The 25,130-nt window shown below is 35.7% G+C and overlaps 1 protein-coding gene across 6 annotated transcripts in view; it reads right to left on the bottom strand.

Annotated features, from left to right (window-relative positions):
• The window catches only part of tweek (transmembrane protein KIAA1109 homolog tweek), a 150,496-nt gene that overhangs the window by 33,602 nt on the left and 91,764 nt on the right, over positions 1-25,130 (bottom strand). For 4 of the 6 annotated variants that reach the window (XM_090174006.1, XM_090174009.1, XM_090174008.1 and 1 more), the window contains exons 37-44: positions 24,045-24,339; positions 22,907-23,244; positions 16,339-16,492; positions 14,196-14,426; positions 13,906-14,140; positions 13,141-13,444; positions 12,870-13,069; positions 12,548-12,788 (exon numbers count right to left, since the gene is read on the bottom strand). In XM_090174006.1, coding sequence (XP_090030132.1) covers positions 12,548-12,788; positions 12,870-13,069; positions 13,141-13,444; positions 13,906-14,140; positions 14,196-14,426; positions 16,339-16,492; positions 22,907-23,244; positions 24,045-24,339 — 1,998 coding nt within the window. The remainder of the gene's footprint in view (positions 1-12,547; positions 12,789-12,869; positions 13,070-13,140; positions 13,445-13,905; positions 14,141-14,195; positions 14,427-16,338; positions 16,493-22,906; positions 23,245-24,044; positions 24,340-25,130) is intronic. The other 2 variants (XM_090174010.1, XM_090174007.1) reach the window with 2 other exon arrangements.

Below are 25,130 nucleotides of genomic sequence, written 5' to 3'. Positions count from 1 at the left end.
AATGCTATATACATTTAACTATTTAAAGAATCGTATGCCTCAAAAGAAATTAGACAACAAACACCTTTTGAAATGCGTTTTGGCTGGACACCATCTGTAAAGCACCTAAGAAGAGTGGGTAGTATTGCACATTACTTCGTACCGAAAGAGATTAGTTGGAATAAATTCTCTGATACATCTAAGAAAGGTATCCTAGTGGGCTACGCCTTGAACACACGAGGTTATTGTTGTTGGAACCCCGAAACAGACAAAATTGTGGAATGTGACAACGTAAATGTTAGAAATAGTTATTACTTTGCATAGGAAAAGTACTTATGTCTAGCCCTGTTCTAAACTGAAACTATATTTATCTGTCGTCTGCTTATACTTTTTTTGTTTTTACTTTCACTTTCTCTTTTTGTGTTTTTAAGGTCAGTAGAGACCATACCTATTTTTGTATATTAGATTTAACTATAATTAAATAGAGATTTATAAATAACAAACTGTCTTGCCAATTCAATATAGATAGATCTTACAATTGGTAGCAGAGCGTGGTTAATATGGAATAAATAAAATAGAAAAGATTTATTTGTGAATTGGCAGTGTTTGAGTTAGGCTTAGCTTAGTGAAAGTGCAGAATGGAAATGAACAAAACAGATTAAAGTTAAAAATGGAAAAACAGAATAATTCCTTGACATCCCTTGGAACATCATTTTCATTTAATAAATTAAATGATGAGAATTATGTAAACTGGAAGTTTAATATGAAAATGGCTCTGCTAGATTTTGGGCTATGGGGGATCATAGATGAAACAGATGAAGAACCAAATGAAGAAGCAGATTCTAAAGTAAAAGAGAGATATGAAACCAGAAAACAAAAAGCTCTATCAAAATTAGCTCTGGCAGTAGATGACCAGCATAAGAATTTAGTATCACAATATGAAACAGCCGTAGAAGTATGGAACGCACTTAAAGACCTTTATGAACCAAAGTCACGAGCACGAATAGCTTCATTACGATTGAATTTTCTGAGTCTGAAATATAATGTACCTGAAAGCATGTCAGGATATCTTGGGAGAATCAGTGCTGCAGCGGAACAATTGGAATTAGCAGGACGTATTTTAGCTCCAGACGAAATAGCATACCAGATGATTTGTAAATTACCCGCCCAATATGAGAACACGATTCAAAGAGCTTATCAACTAAATGATGAAGAGTTTACTCCAGATAAAGTCAAAAACCTCCTTATAGCCGAATATGAAAGACAGAAACTAGTACACCAAGAGGAAGAAAGAACAGATATGAAGACTGGACTTATGTCCATTCAACCCAATCAGAATAATCAACAGAAAAATAGAGGTGCACAACAAAAGCGTGGAAATTTCAAAGGCTATCAAGGGAATCAGAATACTAGTCAAAGTTTTGAATGCTATAGATGTGGAAAAACTGGTCATATAGCAAGAAATTGTCATGCAAATATTCAAACTGGAGGCCGCACTGTAAATCAGAAAGGAAATAGATCAAATTATCCGAGCAATCAAAGGTCAGCTAATCAAACTAGAAACAGTTATGCAAGCAGTAGCAGCGATTGGGATAATGGAAATTCATATGGAAATGCATATTTAGCTACTACAATGATTTCAACATCGGATAAAGATTCTTGGATTTTTGATTGTGGTGCTACACACCATTTTTGTCATAGAAGAGACTGGTTCGTTGAATATCAGGAAATAGAAGTACCCATTGATATTGCTCAAGGTGAAGCAAAAGCTTTTGGAACTGGGGTCGTAAATATGGTGGTAAAAACACCTTATGGAGATAATCTCATTCATTTGACAGATGTATTCTATGTTCCGCAGTATAATAGAAATTTATTATCAGCCAGAAGATTTGATAATAAAGGATGTAAGATTATAATAGTTAATGGCTCGATTAAAGTATACGGTGTGAACAAGACGTTGGTTTTATCTTCCACCTTAACCGGAAACAATCTTTATGTTGTTGATGCATACATTCCAAGTAGAGAAGAACCCAGGAAGGAACTCTCAGTGAAGGGTGGATGTAACACGAGTCTAACAATTGATACAGCAAGATGGCACCAAAGATTAGGACATCCTTCAATCAAACGGATGAAGGAATTGCAGAGAAAAGATATGGCTCACGGATTACCAGAATTTAAAGGAGAAATTGACCACTGCATACCATGTAAAGTAGCAAAAGCAACAAAGGCCGCCTCAAAATCTATACCTGATATATCTACAAAACAACCATTAGAACTTGTCCACAGTGACGTTTGGGGACCTTCACCTGTTATATCTCAAGGTGGGTCACGATATTTTATCAGTTTCATAGACGATTATACTAGAAAGGCAATAGTTTATATTATGAAGAATAAAAGCGAAGCATATGATAAATATAAAGAATATAAGGCTATGTCAGAAAGACAAACTGGTTTGAAACTCAAGAAAATACGCACAGATAATGGCTTAGAATACTGTGCAAATTATTTCAAGGAAGGTTGTAAAAAGGACGGAGTTGTGTGTCAAAGGACGAACACATATAGTCCTCAAATGAACGGCATTGCAGAGCGATATAATCGAACAGTATTAGAAGGAATTAGAGCAATGCTTGAAGATGCAAGACTACCGCATTATATGTGGGGAGAAGTATTATATACAGTAGTGTATTTATCAAACAGATTACCTCATTCGAAACTACCAAATATCACACCAGAAGGGAGATGGAGAAACACGTCACCTTCATTACGACATCTTAAGCGATATGGATGCGTAGCTTACGCATTTGTACCACAACCTCACCGTAATAAATTTGAGAAGAGAGCGAAGATTGGTATCATGGTAGGCTATGCTATGAATACTAAAGGATATCGCATATGGTTTCCAGCAGAAGGAAAAGTTCTAGAAACCAAACATGTTTCTTTCGACGAGAGCAAGTTAGGTATTAAAATACTTAAAGAAACCAGAGAAGAAACATATGAGCCAGTGAAGCAAATATGGTCAGAAGATAATGAAGACGAATCGTCAGATGATGATAAATCGCAAGAGTCGGACAACTCATCGGACGATGAGAATACTGATGAAGGAGATGAAGTAGGAGCACAACCAGAGCCACCACCTCCACAACCCATAATACCCCGTTGGAGACGAGAAGAAATACTCAGAAAAAAGGGTGATCGAATTGACGTTTATCACTATGATAACATTACAAATCAGAAAATCAGATCAGAACCTGAAATGAAGCGATACTTAGCAGATAGAGGAGAACAATACAACCCCAAAGAATTTACTTTCAAATCTACTGGAAATGTTGAAGCCCGATGTGTAGTAATACCTTCAACATACGACGAAGCAATTGGAAGTCCAAATAGTGAAAAATGGCAAGAAGCCATGACAACAGAGATTAATATCATTCAAGATAGAGAAGTGTTTGAGATTGTTCCAAAACCAATTAATAAGAAGATAATTGGAGCAAAATGGGTGTACGATCTTAAGAAGAATTCTAACGGAGAAATCAATAGATACAAAGCCAGACTAGTTGCCCAAGGTTTTTCTCAAGTTCCTGAAAGAGACTTTAATCAGACTTATTCTCCAGTCGTAAATTTTACCCTGATCAGAGCATGTATAATGATATTTATTGCATGTCTCGGATGGCTACACTCCCACATGGACGTGAAGTGTGCATATTTATATGGATCATTAGAAGAAGAACTTTATTTAAGACAGCCAGCTGGATATATTCAAAAGGGAAAAGAAGATTATGTGTGGAAGCTAAAGAAGGCTCTTTACGGATTAAAGCAGAGTGGAAAGCAGTGGTATTCTGAATTAGATAATCAGTTACTTCAGCTTGGATATAAAAGACTTTTTGGATGCAACTGTATCTACAGATTTGGATTGACTGGACTATTGATAGTGTATGTTGATGACATAATTGTACTTGCATCAAATACACACGTTATGAAGAAATTAAAGACACAACTACAAGCAACATTCGAAATGACTGATTTAGGAGAATTAAGTTACTTTTTGGGGATTGAATTTGAATTTCCCTCAAAAGGACAAGTATATATTCATCAAAATAGCTACGTGAAGAAATTACAGGAAACATTCAAGATCAAAACTGAGAAGAAAAGGGAGACACCATTACCCGTTGGGATATCATTGTCAAATAGAGACTGTACACCAGAACCGAATAATAATTACCCATACAGACAACTCATTGGTAGTTTATTGTATTTATCGCAGCGTACTAGACCAGATATAGCATTTGTAGTAGCAAGTTTAGCACGTTATTCGTCAAATCCTGGTCAGAAACATTGGAATTACTTATTACAAGTGTTGGAGTACGTGTGTCAGACCAGCCATTACGGTCTTCATTATCATGGATTCAGCAAAGTTGATCTCAGTGTGTTTACCGATGCATCATGGGGATCGGATTTAGACGATAGAAAATCTACTAGCGGTTTTGTGATTAATATCTGTGACAGTCCAATAAGCTGGAGAAGTGTGAAACAGCAGAACATTGCCCTATCATCAATGGAATCTGAGTACATTGCCTTAGCAGAATCATCAAAAGAGATTGCATGGTTAACTAGTATTGTTAAAGAACTGTTAGAATTAGCCAAATTAGAAGAAACTTTTGGACAGCCGATTGTTTATTGTGATAACCAAGCGGCAATACAATTTTCTGAAAATAAGATAGAAAATAATAGATCGCGGCATATTCAGATGAAATATCACTATGTACGAGAGTGTATTGACAACAACTTATTCAAACTTAGTTATGTAAATACCAATGAAAATATGGCAGATATTTTTACTAAAATTCTTCCTAAGAGAAAACATAGTGAATTTTGTATGATGTTAAAGTTAACAAAATAAAAAAAAAAAAAGGGGGAATAAGTTGATATATATGTATATTTGTATATTAATTTTACCTATGTCAAAGTAAGGGGGAGTTTGTTAGAAATAGTTATTACTTTGCATAGGAAAAGTACTTATGTCTAGCCCTGTTCTAAACTGAAACTATATTTATCTGTCGTCTGCTTATACTTTTTTTGTTTTTACTTTCACTTTCTCTTTTTGTGTTTTTAAGGTCAGTAGAGACCATACCTATTTTTGTATATTAGATTTAACTATAATTAAATAGAGATTTATAAATAACAAACTGTCTTGCCAATTCAATATAGATAGATCTTACAGTAAAATTCAATGAAACAATGCACTATGAAAAAGAGTTGATGAAGGACGAATGAAACCATGTCCACTTGCCTATCACGAATGAAGATAACGATCAAGCCGTAGACCGGTTCCTATTCCATTCCCAGAAAAAGTATCAAAACAATCGGAGGAGGTAACAAAGATAGCAGCTGACACAACAGTAAAACACCAACCAGATGCTGAAGACAAAAGAGAAATAGCACCTACCCAAACTGTTTGTATTCAAAAAGTCAGACAACGACAATCAGGAAAGACAGCTGGTACTTTTGACATTTATTACAAATACGTGGAGCATAAAGATTGTAGAAGCAGCCATGAAGTAATTGAGTTCTGTTCAGAAAAAGGAATAGTAATTAAACCAGATTTAATAGATTTTTCGAAGAACAATCACTACTCAGGGATCTGCGATTTAGCGTTGAAAGAACCTCCAACAGAAGAAAATGTTGACACTAACGTCGTTGGTTTTTTTAACGATTTAAACTTCTGTTTTGCAAACGTTGATGACCCTAGAACGTTTGAAGAAGCGCTGAAGGCTGAAGATGTTTCTGATTGGGATTTAGCGATGGACAACGAAATAACCACGCTCAGAGAAAGGAACGTTTTCAAACAAGTGAAAAGAGGAAAGAATCACAAAGTACTCGGTAGTCGATGGGTATACGTACGTAAACGTAATGCTAAAGGAACTATATTACGACATAGAGCACGAATTGTAGCTCAAGGGTTCACGCAAAGCAAAGGAACCGATTATCAAGAGAGTTATGCACCCGTAGTAGATTTCACATTCATCCATTTATTTTTATTTCTCCTTTTGGTTCTATTACGTTGGTCACACAAACATGTGGATATTACATGTGCTTATCTTTACGGAGACTTAGAAGAAACAACATATATGGAGATTCCAAAGGGTTACAAGAGCAACGACAAATATGTGTGGCAATTACATAAAAGCCTTTATGGCTTACATCAAGCAGGTCGATGTTGGTATGATAAATTGGACGAGGAATTAAAAACTCTAGGTTTTTCAAACCTCATGTCTTGTCAATGTGTGTACCGTTACAGTTGGGAGTGCATACTACTTGTGTACGTCGATGATATAATTATCCTAACCAAAAACGAATCCCTCATGTCTGAATGCAACTTTTGTCATCTAAATTCGATTTACAAGATTTAGGGGAGATAAAGACTTTTCTAGGAATTGACATTCAAACCAATCAAGATGGTATAATGATGTCACAAACAAGATATATTGAAAGCTTAAAGAACCATCAATTTAAAGATATTCTTTTTCGACGGTGTTATGAACCCATGAGATATCGAAGCATAATTGATACTCCAGTGAAGACAGAAGAACATCCACTGCAAGTTCCTTTTCGCAATTTAATAGGAAGCCTTTTGTATATTGCCCGCCATACTCGTCCAGATATTTTATATGCAGTAAATACTTTAGCACAGTATTGTACAAAGTATGATATGAATATTTGGGAGAAGTTGATACACCTCTGGAATTATGTGGTTACAACGAAAGAGAAATGTCTAAAGCTGGAACGTACGAGCAATCTGGAAATTAACGTTTACAATGACGCATCGTTTGCATCTGATCCCGAATCAAGAAAATCAACCTCTGGTTGTATAATAATGTGCGGTTCAAACCCTATCACATGGCGATCAGCTAAACAGACCCTGACAGCATTATCAACCATGGAATCAGAACTTATTGCAGCTACTGAAGCAACAAAAGCCATTATTGTACTGCAACGCATCTTAGAAGAGTGTAAACCAGTAATTCCACATGTTCCAGGACGTATTATATTGAAGATGGACAATCAAGCCGCCATTCTATGCATTAAAAATCATATTGATAATGCATGAACTAGATACTTGGATTTACGTGTAAAATTCCTTCATGAAAAGTGTAAGGAAGGACTTTTCACAATATGTTTTGAACGTTCCAAATATAATTTAGCCCATATTTTCACCAAAGCTTAACCAACTGTAGTTTTGTGAAGATTAACAAAGTATTTGGACTAAAATGTTTCCAGAATGTAAAATTTGCTTGTGTATGTGAAGTAGGGGAGTATGTTAAATATTATCATATGGTACTTCACATAGTTGGCCGTTTTGTTTTGTTTCTGACTGGTGGTACTAACCTTACCAGCGAGAGTGGTGTGGTCTCCACACCCACCACAGGGGAGTGGGGGTGACACCGGTCAACCTCCAATCTAGGCCCATCGCCATGAGCATTAAGGTGGTGCAGATAAATCTTCATCAATGCAAGGCAGCCTCTGTACTTTGTCGAAGGCTTGCTAAGGAGCAAATTGATGTTGCTCTTATTCAGGAGCCTTGGATTGCCAAGGGTAAAATCCTTGGTCTTAATAGTGCAGGTAATGTCTATTATGACTATAATTCCGTTTCACCTAGAGCTTGTGTATTGGTACGAAAGGACATGCATGCCCTTCCGCTCTTAATCTATCTCTCTAGGGACACTGCCGAGGTTAAAATCATTTCCCCTACCGCTGATGGGAATGATGAACTAACGCTGGCATCTGCTTACTTTCCTTACGATGATGCTCTGCCCCCAATATCACAGGAGGTGACCAATCTGGTCAACCACTGTGAGCGGTCAGGAAAGAAACTCATTATAGGTTGTGATGCAAACGCTCACCATGTTATATGGGGCAGCAGTAACTGCAACGATCGTGGTGATAAGCTAATGGAATACGTGGTTAGTACGAAACTTCATATTCTTAATAAGAACAAACAACTTTTGTTACTCGTAACAGAAGTGAGGTCATTGATCTCACGCTGTGCACAGAAAATGTCGCAGCTCTAATTAATGACTGGCATTTGTCCAGTGAACCATCACTGTCGGATCACAGACACATTTGTTATAAAATCAGGATGAAAGTGGTTCAGGTTTATACCGAACTTCGCAATCCCAGGCGAACCAATTGGCCTGGTTTAAGGGGTAATTTAAATTTTCATCTGAAGGATGATAAGCCTAGGCTGTCATCGGTGCTGGATTTTGATTTGGCTGTTGATCGCATGCAACATGCCATTATCGACTCCTACCACCGCAACTGTCCGGTGAAGTCTACCAACCAGCGAAGACTAGTTCCTTGGTGAGATAGGCAGACTTCGCAAAGAATCTAGGAGGCTTTTTAACAAAGCTAAGATGTCAGGTGACTTGGGTTGCCTACAAGCACACCCTCACTGCATACCATAAGGCCAAGAGGGACTCGTGGATCAATTTCTGTGAGAATATCTCTGATATTCCCAGTACGGCAAAGTAATTGAAAATTATGGCCAACGATAAGACTAAACATCTTGACACTATTCAGCTGAAAGATGGCAGTCATTCTTCGTCGGGTAAGGAGACTAACTCATATGTTAGATGTACACTTTCCTGACTCCAGAATTACGAACAGTACTGATTCTGGCCCCCTTCCCATTAGGATTGCACGTACCAAGATTGGGCGGTGGCAAAAAAAATTGTCATGCACCTGGAAACTTTCCAGGGTAATCTTTATTCCGAAGCCAGGGAAATCTAACTATCTCGAGGCTAAGGCCTTTAGGCCAATTGATCAGTTTGACTTCATTTTTTCTAAAGATTTTGGAGAAATATAAATTAGGGGGAGGTTATTTCTCATATACCTCTGTCGATGGCTCAGTATGCCTACCAAAAAGGCAAATCTACTGAGACTGCCCTTCATGGCATTACCAACTGCATTGAAGGACTATCAACATTATGGGAATAGCGTTACCAGTTTTCCTTGATATTGAGGGCACTTTTGATAAGGTGTCCAGCGCAGTCATCATGAAGGCTGCTAAGCGCTTTGGCATTAATGACACTGTGTCTTTGGATCACAGCTATGCTGACGAATCCTGTGGTGGTATCCTCCCTGCTTGGTGAATTCCTTATCGTCACCACTCTCGCCTATTTTCTCTTGCGTATATGAGCCAAAATCACGAGCAAGAATGTTGTTGGAAGAATTTCACACACTTAAATATCAAACTGGAGAGAGTATGTCTGCATTTATAGGAGAAATCCCGAGAAAGACCAATACACGCAGGAAGAGGCGCGTACTATGCCTCAGCAATGTACATTGACCGAAGATTGGATACTTGATCAAATAGGATCAAGGTAATTTTGGTAATAGGAGCGATTGGTTGGTCACGCTCCCGCCCTTAGCAATGGAGGCAATTGTTGGTTAAGGAAAGTCAAGAGTAGAAGGTCATGGAGATATCTGGGTTCAGATGTAAGATGAACCAAAGAATTACTTGTTAAAGAACACTATTTATGCCCCAGGAATGGGAAAGAATCTCATGTACAAGGACGTATATAAGGGGGGGGCGGGGTTAGGGGGTTCAAAACCCTTTAATATCTCTCACCAAAATTAATAGTCTAGGTGTTGTCACCAGAGGCGGCCTTCCGGTAAGGGACACTTTAATGGTCTGACCCCAAGCAACCTTCTGTTTATGAAGAACACTTTACCTCTAGATCCAAATTTGTTTGATTTCTCGAAAAAGAACTTGGCAGCTATGTGTATAACTACACAAGATGTTGATGATGTGTTTCAAGCATATTGTACAGATATTCAAATACCAAAGAGTTATAAAGAGGCTGTCAACAGCCCACAAGGTTCACAATGGTAAGCAGCTATGAATGATGAAATGGCGACACTGAGGCACAGACGTAACTGAATGGACAAATAGTTGGTTGTCGATGGTTATATGCTCTCAAGCACAATAGTATTGGTGATATCATAGGATATCAGGCCCAACTAGTGGCAGAGGGATATAATCAGGTTGAATGACTGAGTTATGAGCAAAGTTACTTTCCTGTTGTCAGTTTTTCATTAATACGATGATTTTTAGCAATATTTGTGGTCACTCTTGGGTGGACCCACAAGCACATGGATATAAAAAATGCATATTTGTTTGGCGATTTGTACGATTCAGTTTTCATGAAACGAGTAACCGGTTATGAAACGGCAGATTCTCAAGAATTAATTCTGTCTGAAATTAAAGAAAGCACTTTATGGTTTACCACAGCGTGGTAGACAGTGCTATTTGGAGGTGGATCAAACATTCAGAGAATTAGGATAGGAATAAATTGTATTTATTTTACCCTAAACAAAGTAATTATATTGGTTTATATCAACGATTTAATAGTTCTAGCCAAAACTGACAGTATTCTATGTGTAATTTATGAACTATTAATTACAAAATATCATATAAAGAATCTGGGACCAATATTCAAATTACTGGACGTGGAATTTCAGTTTACAGACGGCAGTTTGAAGATCATGAACCAGAAACCGTACATTCAATAATTCCACGAATGCGAGAGAAATTTAAAATAAAAGTTCCAATACATAATAATGAAATTCTTTCAAAAACTGATAGTCCAAAGGGTGAAGAGGAAAAGGAACGTATGAAATTATAGCCGTATAAAGAATTAATTGGCTCACTGCTGTTCATCGCGCAAAGAACACTACCGGACATTTTATTCAATGTAGTTGCACTATCGCAATACAATAGCATCCCAGGCTTTAATCATTGGGCTTGTTCACAACCTATGTCCACAGTAGAGGCCTGCGCCGATCTGCTATGGATCGGCGGCGGCGTTTGACCCAAAATATACCGCCGGCGGCGGCTTACGCCGGCGTTTAGGCCTACGGTGGCGGCGTCATCGGCGTGACCAAAATGACCGGCGGCGGCGGCGTACGCCGGCGTTTGTATAAATTTTAGAGCTATTTCTTGTAGCGACAGTTTAAAAAAGGGCAAGGGCAAATACCAATTAATGTACTTCGCAAAGGGACGCCCCGTTCCCGGCGATTGTTAAATGTACGCTCTGGCGGCGGAGATAGGAACTAACTAACTAATGATAACCGGGGAAGAAGGAAAAGGGGTGAGGGGAGGGAAAATACAAATGTAGCTCAGCTGCTGAAAAACACGTGGGACTGGCTCAATTTGTAAAACGTTTGTTTTTATGTTTTAATGTGCGAAGTACATTAATTAGTCCACGGTCCTTCCGAGGTAGGCCACTGGCCTGACGTCAAACGACATCAAAATTATTCGCAGTTATGCCGGGTCGAAATTCGGATGAAAGCTCAATATTGGCTTTTTATTTTTTAGGTCGTGCTCCGCGATAACGCTCTGCAGTGGCGTAGACAAGGAGGGTTCAATGTCAACACCCTGGGCCTAGCTTGACTATACTAAATTGACACCCCCTTCTCGACACCCCTCTTAATATTAACATTCTTGGACCCCCTTTGACGAAATTCTTGCTACGCCACTGACGCTATGAGCCTTCCAATCAGAAATAAATCCGAATTCCAAATAATATCATTTTTGCTCCCGAAGGTTATCATCGCATGGTGAACATACATATTGCTATTTTGATATGTTTTTTTTTTCATTTAAATATAATTTAAGGTATCATGATGTGATTTTATAAACGTATTGGACGTCTAAAATGCAGTATATCAAATTAAAAAAATATTATCAGTCTCGGATTGGCCATAGAGGTAACCTGCCCGATGGCGTGGATCCCATGGGCCGTTCATGAAGTGGGCCCCGTAAACATGGTACCGTATAGTTATTAAGGCTGGGACCCTCCGCAACCAAAAAAATTAAACCCAGTCCGCCACTGATTATTAGAATGCAATTTTCGAAAACATATCGATAAACCAAGAAACATTTAAATTTAAAGATAATTAAAATGTGGATAAGCCTTGTTTATATTAGTGACTCTCAATATAGCCAAGATAGCAATGCTGGAATCTATTGACGCTAAGTGAAAATTCTATTACTCTGCGTCAACCCAAATCCGAAAAACAAAATTTGACGTTCGACGTCGTGTTCAAATGTAGTTATTTTCGCGTAAATGAAAACCAAGCTTAATATACCAAAAAAAGTGTAAAAAGAAAAAAAAGAAACAGCGGCGCGCCGTTCTTTGTATCGGCGGCGGCGCGATCGGCACGTTCAAATTTATCGGCGGCGGCGGCGTTTATTACTAAACGTCTTATATTACCTTACATAATATATTAATGAATAAGTTATAGTTATACATTTAATCTATTTATTTATCTCAAATACAACTCAACAAAACAACCGACTCAAAAATTGAACAACTGAAAACCGGGGATCCCCGACTTACCGGGTCGGGGTCGTGGTAAACGCAGGATCGCTATTTTAAGATTATTTGTAGGGCCAAAAGAAAAGTCATTAGCTTTAGCAAAATATAATTACTATTTTATGTTTTACAAAATTAATCCACCAAATTACAGAAAAGATTAGTGATAAGAATATTTAAATGGGAATACTTACCCTTGATTAGGAGGTACACCTTCAAGCACAGACACAACACTTTGACCCAATTGGCCTGTTAATGAAGACTCACTCCACCTTCTGTTTGGACCTCTAGTCCTTTCTTTCACTGTAAGACTTGAATTAAGTCCATTCAATTCGGTTTCTAGTTTCAAACCACTTAATGTAGCAAGAAGTTTAACACGTCTGGCTTTAATTACTCCAAATGCAATCAATGGAACTCTTTCTTGAACGAACACACCTAAAGAATGGTGGCACGAATGTATAGCAATAAACTAACTATTGAAAATTCTAAAATAAAATACTGTCAATATTAAATTACTTTTACTAATATCACGTAGCTGCCCTTTAGACAGACTTATAAGAGGTTGTCGATGAGCTGGATGATTAATTTTTGAAAACGCATCATGAGGTTTAAGTGGAGAAAAACCATCTACTGAGTCACTTCCAGGATCTTTCAACTGTTCATACTTTCCATTTCCTTTATAGCTCTCAGAGACATCTAATGGTTTAAATTCAAACCTAAAAAAAGATTATAATTACTTCATTTGCACCAATAATACAAAGATAAACCTATTGTCATAGTAAAATACCTATTTATAACAGTCTTGGTTTCTGGACGAAATTCATACAGTTTCAACAAATGATACATAGTTTTCCAGCAATGAGGATGAAAATCTTTTAAAACTGCAGCATCTTTTTCCTCATTTTGAATACCCCCAGTATCTATCTCATCAGCTCTTAATTCAGAAGTCTCAGGAAGATCCACTAGGTCTGTGTTCTGCCGTCTTTGTGAATCTGCAATGTCAATAGCCACGACGTCACTAAGAGCCAAGCTTAAAGGGCTGTATGGTCGATCAGATTTGGAAGATAACGCTTCTTGTAAATTTGTATAGCCTACAACAAAATTAGTTCAAAATTATTTTAGGTTCCAGCTAGGAAAAACTGTAAATCATTACTTCCTCAGCACAAAAATTAAATATACAAATTTAAAGATATTAAAAATATAAAATAAACTGCATTGAAATATTGGTGAGATTATATTAGTCATGTTGGTAAAAGTAGTGTGAGCACATTTTATAATTAACACTGCTAAAAAACCAAAACACTTCTATATACGATTGTCAATATTATATAATTTCATATACGTAGACCTTTTGAAGTTAAACTGCCAAACCAATTCATTACTAATTATTTAATTGCTTCTTTAAAATAACATAATAATCCAAAATATTTAGCAAAACAAGTGAAGGAGCTAAAACAAAACAGCTATGAAAATTAATCGGTCAATATTCGGAAAATTTACTTTAAATGAGAAGTATACTGGAAGATTGTTAATACATTTTAAAGATATCTACCTTTTAGATTGCAGGTGGTCCTAATTTTTTGAGACAAGCTGTGAGTTCTTGTTATTCCAGCTGTTAAACTAGCTACTCCTCCTGAAATAGATTTCATTGACAGCCGACCAGGAGCAAGTGGTTTACCAGACGTTACAGCAGGAGCAACATGAGGGGAGTGGGGTCTTGAACAACTTTCCGCTTGACTATCAGTACCCGCTGATGGGCTCTTTTTAAGATTTTCCTTTGCAGCATTCTATTTAAAAGTCATATTATTTTTTAATACTTAAATACAAAATTAGCATACTAACTTTGAATGATCTTGCTCTCTTCGATTTAAGTTCCAGCTTTGTTTCTACCACATTTTGGTACATAGACGCAAACTGATGAAGTAATCTTAAAACTGGCATATTGACTTGCTGAGCAATGTATGATGCATTCAACGTGAAGTTTATGACTGTAGTTAAAGGTACTGATGATCCACTACCAGGCCAAATGCATGAAAATTGAGCTCCAGTAGCTGTAGTTTGTTTTGGGAGCTGCTGTATTACAAAAATTGATCTTGGAATCAAGTAATTTAAGTAGTAATAACGAAAATTTATGTTCAAAATGAACAGTCTTACAAGGGAAATTGAGTATTTTTATTAAAACAATTTATAAAATACTTAAGTTATTATGAAATTTAATTATGACTTTTAATAAGTTTAAAACTTTTAAGAGTATTTTTATACCTAACTTGGCTAAAATCAATTAACAATTAAATATTACATAGAAAAACTATATTGAAAAACCAACTGGAAGAATTGGATGAAAACTTTAGTTGAATTAAGGAGGAGGAAGAATTAATCAAACACCATAAAACTCCGAAGATAAAGAGAATAGATTAAGTCTTTTAAATTTCATATTAATTACAGTATTTTGATAATTTTAGTATTGCACATTTTATACCCCAACACAGAAACTTAAAGGAAGTAGTCAGGTATAGTTTAGCGCGGAAATGAGGAAGGATAAAACTCTAGCAAAGACCTTTAAAACCCATTATTTCCCACCATGCTCAGTTTCCATTTTCTTCCAGCTGAGATGACAAATAGATGGTGACACATTTCCATAACTGAACTCAATAACATTTCTTTCTTTTCTCATCTTGCCCATATTCCACAAAAGGGTATGTTTTGAAGAAAAAAAGCTCCTATCCCAGAATTTTCTTTCATCCAAAACTTTTCCCTACCTTCTACATTACTCTTAAAGTACAAGTTATAGACAGCAGAAACAGGAAAAGTCAAGGAAAACATTTAAATATTCAATAGTACAGTGCCAATGAAGTAAACTTTTGAAATACGCAAACTTTGGACTGAAAAAAGAAGAGGCCTGCCCTACCAAGAGTAATTATTTATACTTAGGAAAAACGTCAACAGTGTGAGCTTAAATAATGCCAGAAGATATGAGTTTTAGAGAACCAATAAGATTAAGGGCTGATTTTATAATTTTTCTTTTTTTTTGCAGGAAGGAGCTTATTGCTCAAGCATGAGGGAGATTGAGAGAAACAATCCAACATATTAATACCCATTCCTAAGCACAATTAAATAGATTCTTGGCCCTACTAACCTTGCTGTGCTACTGAGTATGGGCAACAAAATGGTGTAATAATACTTTCAATAAAAAATGTATTAATGAAGAGCCCAGATTCATTCTACCTTGGGGCATCATATTGGTTTGTCAAGTTGCACTCTGTTTTCGAGAGTCCAAATAACTTTCTATCAATTTTCATCTCTTGCAAATAATTATACTATAATCATATTACAATCATATTAATAATTATATTACAATCATATTAATAATTATATCATGATCATTAATAATTAAATCATAATCATTAATAATTAAATCATAATCATTAATAATTAAATCATAATCATTAATAATTATATTATAATCATTAATAATTATATTATAATCATTCATAATTATATTATAATCATTCATAATTATATTATAATCATTCATAATTATATTATAATCATTCATAATTATATTATAATCATTCATAATTATATTATAATCATTAAAAATTATATTATAATCATTAAAAATTATATTATAATCATTAAAAATTATATTATAATCATTAAAAATTATATTATAATCATTAAAAATTATATTATAATCATTAATAATTATATTATAATCATTAAGAATTATACTATAATCATTAAGAATTATATTATAATCATATTAATAATCATGTTATTAATAGTTTTTTTTCCAAAACCATGAAAACTTTCTAATTCTGGAAAGTGTATCTGAGTAACCAATACACAGGGATAAAGTTGGTTGCAACCTTACTTTTCTCTGGGTCAAAATTGAGTTTAATTGATTTTTTAGAACAATATTTATTTATGGACAATTTCTGAATGCTTATAAATTTTACTATTATAAATTGACAACGCATCTTACCTGAAGCTGTATAAGTGAAGGTTCACATTTTGATGATTCAAGATCAAGTTTTTGAGTTAGATTTAAGTCTAATGTAAATTTGTTGCAAACAAATGCGGGAGTATCCAAGTTGGTATTAATAAGCATAAACTTTGCTGAATCTCCATTTGCTTGCCTAAAAAATAAGACTTAAATTATAATTTATTTTGTACTTTTAAGAAATAAAAAAAAATACAATTAGACACAAAACTCCTTGCAAGGCAACATAATAATCGGGTGAAGTGAACTACAGCGGCCTCATTGAATTTTATATTAAACCAAACCTTAATGGATATGGTAAGGATGTACTTACAAGATACTAAATTGCCAAGTACATTGCGGGCCGAGTATGTCACCACAGCTGCCTGTATCAAAACCGAATGAAACATAGCAAACTCAAAAACGCCACACCATTAGAGATGTGGTATGATTATAAACCAAGCGCAAGACACTTAAAGCGAATTGGATGTCTTGCATTCGTTCATATTCCAAAGCAGAAACGACAAAACAAGATGGAACCAAGCGCTATGCAAGGTATCCTAGTTCGTTACGCCTTAAAAACCAAAGGATACAGGATCTGGTTCCCCAAAGAAAATATTATTCATGAAACAAAACATGTCTCCTTTGATGAGAGCCAGCTTGGTAGCCAATCACTAAAAACAACAGACGCAGAAGTGTACCAATGGCCAATGAGTCCTAATGAGGAGATAATCGTAGGAGAAACAACAGAAGAGAGTAAGACAATACCAAATGAACAGCAAGTAGAAGACATCATAAGTGTGGAGAAAACTTTACCGGAGGGCTGTAGTCATGAAGTTGTGATGAGAAAAACAGGTGCCACAGCCGGGGGAGTGGATATCTATTACCGTAACCCAGAAGGCAAGCGGTTAAGATCAAAGCCTGAAGTTATGACATATTTCAAAAATAATAACTTATCACAAGATATTGCCTTATTCGACTTCTCAAAGAAAAACCTCGAATCTATGCGAACAGTATTGCCACAAAACTCAAACCCTATAACAGCATTTTATTCCGATGTTCGCATACCCAAAACCTATGACGAGGCCATAACCTCACCTGAAAAAGAGCAATGGCAGGATGCAATGGATGAGGAAATACAAACTCTTCAGAAAAGACAAGTGATGGAGACTGTTGTAAAACCAAATGATAGGAAAATCGTAGGATGCCGTTGGGTGTTTGCCCTCAAAAGAGATAGTGAAGAACGAATAATCCGCTACAGAGCGCGACTTGTTGCCCAAGGCTACAATCAAAAGGAAGGCGTGGATTATGATGAATCATTTTCACTGGTCGTCAACTTCAGCTTGATTAGATTCTTCATCGCATTGTTTATAGTCAATCTCGGATGGGTGCACACACATCTAGATGTCAAAAACGCCTATCTGTATGGAACATTGGACAGATACGTTTTTATGAACCAAATACCTGGGTATATAACCCATGACACAGGCGTCTATTGTCTAAAGTTGGTACAAACTGTGTTTATTGTATTCCTGGTACCGCCATACTGATGGTATATGTTGATGACATTCCAATCCTTGCGAAGAATAATGCAATACTTGAAGAAATAAAAAGGAAGCTATCGATGCAGTATGAAGTCAAATGTTTAGGACCTATTACACACACACCTATTGGGAGTGGATTTCGAAACATGACTAGATGATAGTATGAAACTGCAACAAACGAAATACATCATGAAAATCGCAGATAGGTTTGAAATATTAGCAGATGTGTCAGTCAGCCTTCCAATGAGCCCTAGCATTATACTCACTAAAAAAGACTGCTCAAATGTTGCGGGTGAAGTAAATATACATGATTACCAAGCTTTAGTTGGATGTCTATTATACTTAGCACAGAAAACAAGACCAGATATAATGTTCACCGTAGCTGCTTTGTCACAGTTCAACAACAACCCGGGAATTGTACACTGGAACAGATTATGTGTTATCTACGAAAGACTATGGACTTATCTATCAACCGAAAAAACATAAAATTACCGATAGGGATTGGAGCTCAGATACTGACACTAGAAAATCCACAAGTGGGTATGTTCTTTTATTGGGCTCGTGTTCTGTCCTCTGGAGATCCCTTAAACAGAAATCGGTGTCACTTTCGACAATGGAGGCGGAATATGTTGCCTTGTCAGAGGCAACAAAAGAAATCATATGGTTAATGCAGATCATAAAAGGAATGAACAGTTTTGATCTTGAATTTGAAAAACCTGATATTTATTGCGATAACCAAGCAGCAAGAATGTTTAGCTGAAACAATATAGAAAACCAATAAGTCCAAGCACATCGATATCAAATTCCATTTAGTCCGTGAACACTTAAGAGAAGGACTGTTTACCCTGAACTATGTACCATCGAAAAGTAATTGTGCAGATATATTTACAAAACTCCTCAACAAGACTGATTTTGACAATTGTGTTCGATCCCTTAACTTAAATAAATAAAGACATAGACTTATGGTCTTATGTTTGTTATGTAATAAATTAACTTACTAACTATGCCAAAGTAGGGGGAGTGTTGATAACTGACTTTACCATAGGTATAGTGTAGCCCCTTACAAAAACTTCACACAACCAACTGACAATATTTTGTCAACTATTGAGAAACTAATAGCCAACCAAACACAACTACATTTGTTGAGGTTTTCTAGTTTTATAAAGAAAAGAAAATGAATGGTCTAAAAATCACCTCAACTGTTGTTTCCGAAAAATCGCCTTAAAATTGCTATTTAAAATATTGCAGGCTGAATATTCAGCAAAAAAAGTGTAAATGAAATAAGGGTACAGAACTACGCAAAAGGACTACTCTGGGTGACACAAAAAGAGTTTTGAAAATTGCCCCTAAATTACCTAAAAGTTGCCAAGACGATAGTTCTTTCTATAAATTTTTTATGCTTGCCCAACTTGTTAGAGATGGGTCCCGGCACGTCACGAAAACGTCATTTACTGGGGGAGTTAGGGATATTTTTTTTAACCTAGGGCAATGTTCGAGTTAGAGAGCTTCACGTCATATCTGATTACCAAATATTAATTAAAAGTAAGTCAGTCGATTATTTTACTTTTCTATTATTACACAATAATTAATAATATAATTTTTGTAGAAATCACTCTCTTATAGCACGATGAAGATAAATTAATGCCCAGATTTTGGGCTAGTTGGCTAAGCCTAGGTCAAAACAAATGCAGTTTATAGTACTAATCTTAGTCTACAAGACTGCATTCTAAATATGAAATTGCTGTTAAATCAAGGACTACTCCCAAAATAAAATTTTAAAAACGAATTTAAAAGCAACTAGTGGTTGGGTTGGGATACATTTTGTCAATTTATAGGCAACTAATGGTTGGGATATATTTTGTCAATTTATAGGCACAATGGTTGGGAAACTTTTGGGCAATTGTGAGCAATTTTCCGTTGATATTAACCCCATTTTTGAGCTACTTTTGAAAACCATTTTGGGTGAAGTGCACTACATAAGTATATGTATTTGTACCACGCTGCTCCGCCTTAAGCACTACAGCGGCCACCTTAAACAACAAGCCCCGGACAAAAGTGCGATTTGTGAAACAACGTTCGGCCAGTGAGACAGCCATCTTGACTGCCTCTCATATAGCAAACAAACGCCCTCATCATGGCCCAACAAAAGGCGACACCATGGGCTGCCCGTGACCCACCCTTGCACAGCTGAGGACTAGAGTGGCTTCCTCTTCCACTGTAAACTACCCTCTTTAGTAGGTCACAGAATGACGAGTGTGGAACACCCATGAGGTTCCAGTGACCCAGCGCCCCGATCACATGACCTTGAGAGCCGGGTATGGAGCCCCCCACAGGCTCCAGTGACCCCATCACACCACTAGATAGGGACAGTGCACTACAGCGGCCTCATCGAATATTATATTAATTTTGGTTGCGCCTGATAGACCTTGTCACGCAGATGCCGAGGGTATTTTTTATTTTGGCCGCAAATGATTATTCAATTTTTTAATTTAATTTTTTTAAATTTAAAAATTTCTCATTTTCATTGAATTTTATATTAATTTTGGTTGCGCCTGATAGACCTTGTCACGTAGATGCCGTGGGTATTTTATTATTTTGGCCGCAAATGATTTTTTAATTTTTTAATGTAATTTTAAAAATTTCACATTTTTGGGCATTTTCACGTGTTTCGTTGTACTTATTTCCGTCGTGTGTTCGCCGACACCGCAGTTTCGGTGGACTAATAATTTCCAAGTGATATTCCCGATATTCCCTTACTTTATAAAATCAATTACAGTTTTGTTCATTTTCTAGGTGTGTTGTATTTTTGGGCCACAAAGTGATATTCCCGTACTTTATAAAATCAATTACAGGTTTTGTTCATTCTCTAGGTGTTTTGTATTTTTGGGCCACAAACGCGTATTTCAGGTTGATATTAAAAGTATATACTTGATGCGTAAGGTTTGGTACTGTCCTCTAGGTGGCCCATCGCTTTTTTTTTGTATGGGGTTGGGGAGGCGCCACACGCCTACAGCGCTTGAGCGAAGTGAGTGCGCGGCGCCGTCAGTCGCCAATACGGGGAATCTCAAAGTGCGTCAGGCGCCAATACGGGGAGTTACTATTTAAGTTGATACGATTTCACTAATTACGATGCCACAAAAAAGTGGTGTCGACGAATACACGACGGACTATTTTTTAGAAAAAAGTAACTAATTCCCTAAAATTACTACTTTTTTAAAATTAAGTTAATTAAAAAAATTATCATTTGCGGCCCAAAAAATAGTTTCGTAATCTACGCGTCAAGTGCTACATTCTCCGCCAAAAAATCAAAATTACATGAGGCCGCTGTAGTTCAATTTTGCCAGATTATGGAAGCTACCAGCTGCGGAAACGAAAAAGCTGAAAAAGCACTAACTATAAGTGCTAAGACTTTGTAAATTCTTTAATCATTAAATTGATTTATCTGTACTATACAAGTCTGTTGTTGATAAACCAACAAACAAAGTATGGTGCGGTGGAGTAAACTTTGCCCTTAATTTCACAAATAATGAAACAATTATATTTAAGTGTTTATATAGCAGGAGTACATCTTGGGGGAACTAATAATAAGTTTTATAAAATACGAGGAAATTTGGTTGTTCACAAGGGAAAAATCCCCACAAAAAAATTAAAATTAGTTGAGGCGCGGGGGTAAGGTAAATTGATTGTAACTTCGTTAAAACTGGACAACACAAGAAAATATTTTTACATATCACGTAATGTGATCAAATAAGGCAATACAAGCAAAAATATAATTTTTCTAAACATAGCTATTTTGAGTATCCACGAATAGGTGACTTCCAAATTTCAAATTTCAATTTGTTTTCAAATTTTAAATTTTTTTTAGAAATGATAATCTGGGGCATTAATTGATTAATTATCTTGAAAATAAGCCATTAGGCATATTTATTTCACTTTTCAAACTGAAGTTATAGCGATTTTATAGCTAAAGCACAACTGCCATATGGTAAACCGCCAAAAAACATTTCGTCCTGTAACTCCCCTCAAAAAACTTTTTCAGCACTTCTGCTTTACAGGGGTTGGTTTTACGCATAACTACACCTGTTCACCAAATTTCATCAAAATCGGTAACTGGAGGGGTATTGACCTGGTTGATTTGACCTGGAATGACTCATATGTTTTATATATATTATACTTACAAATTATGTATATTATGTATTATATATATTATACATACAATTTGATCGCCCCAGGCATTTTTCTTAAAAACTTTATTACCTAGAAATGTGAAAATTTCAGGATGTTATTGGTAAATTTCAGCAAAATCGTTAACTTTTAACGGATTTAGAATTTTAATTTTTTTTAACGCTAGGTGCTAGACGAAAACTGTCAATGAAGAAGAGGTAGAGCATATTCGAAAACCTTAAACGATATTGGTTTGGCTGAAATAGGTTAATTTCAAAATTAAAAAATTAAAAAAAATCATTATTAGCAGTCATACAAACATTGCAATTTAGATAAGTTTCTTTTTAAATTAGTTCTGAAAAGGCTTAGGTCACCTACTACCAACTTGTTATTTGTCATGACCTAATATCTCAGTGACACCTTGACCTATTCTGACCAAACCAATTTCATTTGTGGTTTTCAAGTATGATCTACAACTTGTTCATTTACAGTTTTCATCTAGCACCTAGCGTTAAAAAATTCCAAAACCGTGAAAAATGTCACGATTTTGTTGAAATTAACGGCTTGCCCCACTAGTGTACATCCTGAAAATTAAATTTCTAGGTAAGATAGCATTTGAGCAAAATGCCTGGGGCTATCAAATTAAACCGTCTGTATATTATATATATATATATATATATATATATATATATATATATATATATATATATATATATAAACTCAGTTCAATTCAATATATATATATATTATAATACTATTATTATGAATTATATATATATAATATATATATTATATTTTTACAGTTTTACTGTGCAATTCACTCCCTGTAGTAAAAAATTGAAAAGCCAAACTCAAATTATTACCTTTTCTTCTTTCGTCTACCAGAAGATGCTTGCATATATTCTGACTCTACAATGTCAACTTTCAATATCTCAATAAAGTTGCACACTGATATCTTTTCTCCAAACTTTTTGCTCATACTATACGCATAGGTATCAGTTAAAGATGCGTCCTCAATACCCAAATGAGAAAATAGGGGAGCAAAGATCTCATGAGCATCAGCAAGTTGAAGCCCAGATGGAAATGGACCAAAGAATAATGGTTCAGATGTTTTTTCATCCTCCTCGTCATGTTCTGGAGAAATGTGGCTTGGGATAAACATTTTTGAAAGCCTTTCTTGCTCCATTTTTCTATGAAGAGCCTTATTTAAAAAATAGATATTATAATTTTGAATAGATTTGACGTTAGCAGTTTAGTAATAATTACCAATATTTAAAAAAAATTAAAGTCAGTTCATTAATGAGTAAAGTACTAAGTTGTTTCATTTCATTTGTACTTTCTACTTACAATTGTTAGAGAGAATGACTATGTTGAGATGATGTGTAGTGTTGCTCCCCATCTCCCTGATGCTCTCCCCCCCCCCCCCTAAAAAATCTAATAATCTAGGTATATCATTGGTTCTATGAAACTGAGGTCTCCCTACGCGATGCAAGGATAATCTTAACATGGTCATTCTGTATAAATAAATAGTTTCTTGGTATTGACATAGAAAAACAAGTTAAAAAAATGTCAATACTCCGAATGAAAAACAATTAGCCAAGATCCTTAACATAAACACAATGACTTGAGTTATTTATAATAGTCACTATCTGGCGCCCATATACTTGGGATATTTGATAGGTTGCCAGCTAGAGTTTTTGTTTAGGGCTGTCTCGCTCTTTCTAAATTATGGATTGTGTGCCAGCCACTCATGTTTCAAGTTATTAATGAATTTAAATAATCAAACCTTTGATATGTTCACCTCTCATACTGTAATTTTTAACCACCTTTTACAATGATATGCTCTTAGCATTTAGGAAGTGTTCCTTGACAATTGTTTAAAAAATAAGTTTTAATTTAAAGTCAGAAAAATCCAAAATTAACTTTAGGTCAAAACAATGAGAGTCAATTTTACTTTGGAAGGGTTTTTTTAATTAAGAATCCAATTGGAAAAAAACCAACCTGAACTTCATATTCTGCTTCTTTTGTACTTTCCAAATCATCTCTCTGCCTAGCCATCCAGTTGTACAAATCTTCATTATGCTTATAATCTTCAACACCTGTAGTTCTTCTAGGTGTTTCAATAATTGAAGCTGGAAGATTACTTGGCTCAATACTTGATAAACTCCAAGTAGTAGATTTTTGAAGGCTAGGTTGACTTTCATTTCTCTTGGTTTTAATACCATTTCCTAGGCCAGCATGAGATGACCGGCTAGGTAAAACTAGACCACTGACTTTTGATATTGCATTTGTATACCTAAATTTATAAATGCATGAATAAATAATCAGTGAAAAATAAAATTTTACGTTTCATTCCACAGTTCAAAAGAATGAACTTTTCAGTAGTTTGAGTAATTTTCCAATAAATAAGCATATTTTTAGTAAAATGATGGATTTAATATAATAGCTAATCAGGTAGGCTAATACCCCAGGAACAACCCGTCATCTAATGACTTTTAATGCCAGTAATTCAGATGGCGGGGTTATACATCATAGAATGGTGGTGGCTAGCCTTTTATGCCCATGTGAGCCAACAGCTCCCTAAACTTACTATTACCGATAACCTCAAGTTTTTGTGGAAGGAAAAACCAAACAACTCGGGGGAAAACTCCTTAAACCATGGGGGGAGAACTTGCACACTTAACGGAGACTGCTTCTTATCCAAGTTTTCACCCACTGTCAAAAGCTGATATCAAACCCGGCCCCCCTCTAGTTGCAAGGCGAAAGTTCTAGGGACTTAACTAGAACAAACAAGCATGAGTATTTTCTCACAAAGTTCACACATACGCTTTAAGAGAAGGTGGCACTGTAATGATCGCAAGAAATCTCATTTGGCAACTTACTAATATTGATTGAGACCATGGCCTATTGAAAATTTAAAGGATTCATAATTTTAACTGCCACTTAGTTTGGCGAGACAATGATAAATTATTGTAATGATACTTAAACATTGACTATTTCTGGAAAAACTAATTCTGGTACTTTTTGGGGTTTCAATTTTTGTCCCTGGCGGTTTTGTAAGAGGAAGAAAAAAAGGGGGTAATAATA

This window comes from Leiobunum rupestre, chromosome 4 (assembly GCF_980474605.1).
Source record: "Leiobunum rupestre chromosome 4, qqLeiRupe1.1.hap1, whole genome shotgun sequence".
Taxonomy (NCBI): Eukaryota; Metazoa; Arthropoda; class Arachnida; order Opiliones; family Sclerosomatidae; genus Leiobunum; species Leiobunum rupestre.
Note: the sequence above shows the minus strand (reverse complement) of the source record. Positions and strands in the feature narration are given on the sequence as shown.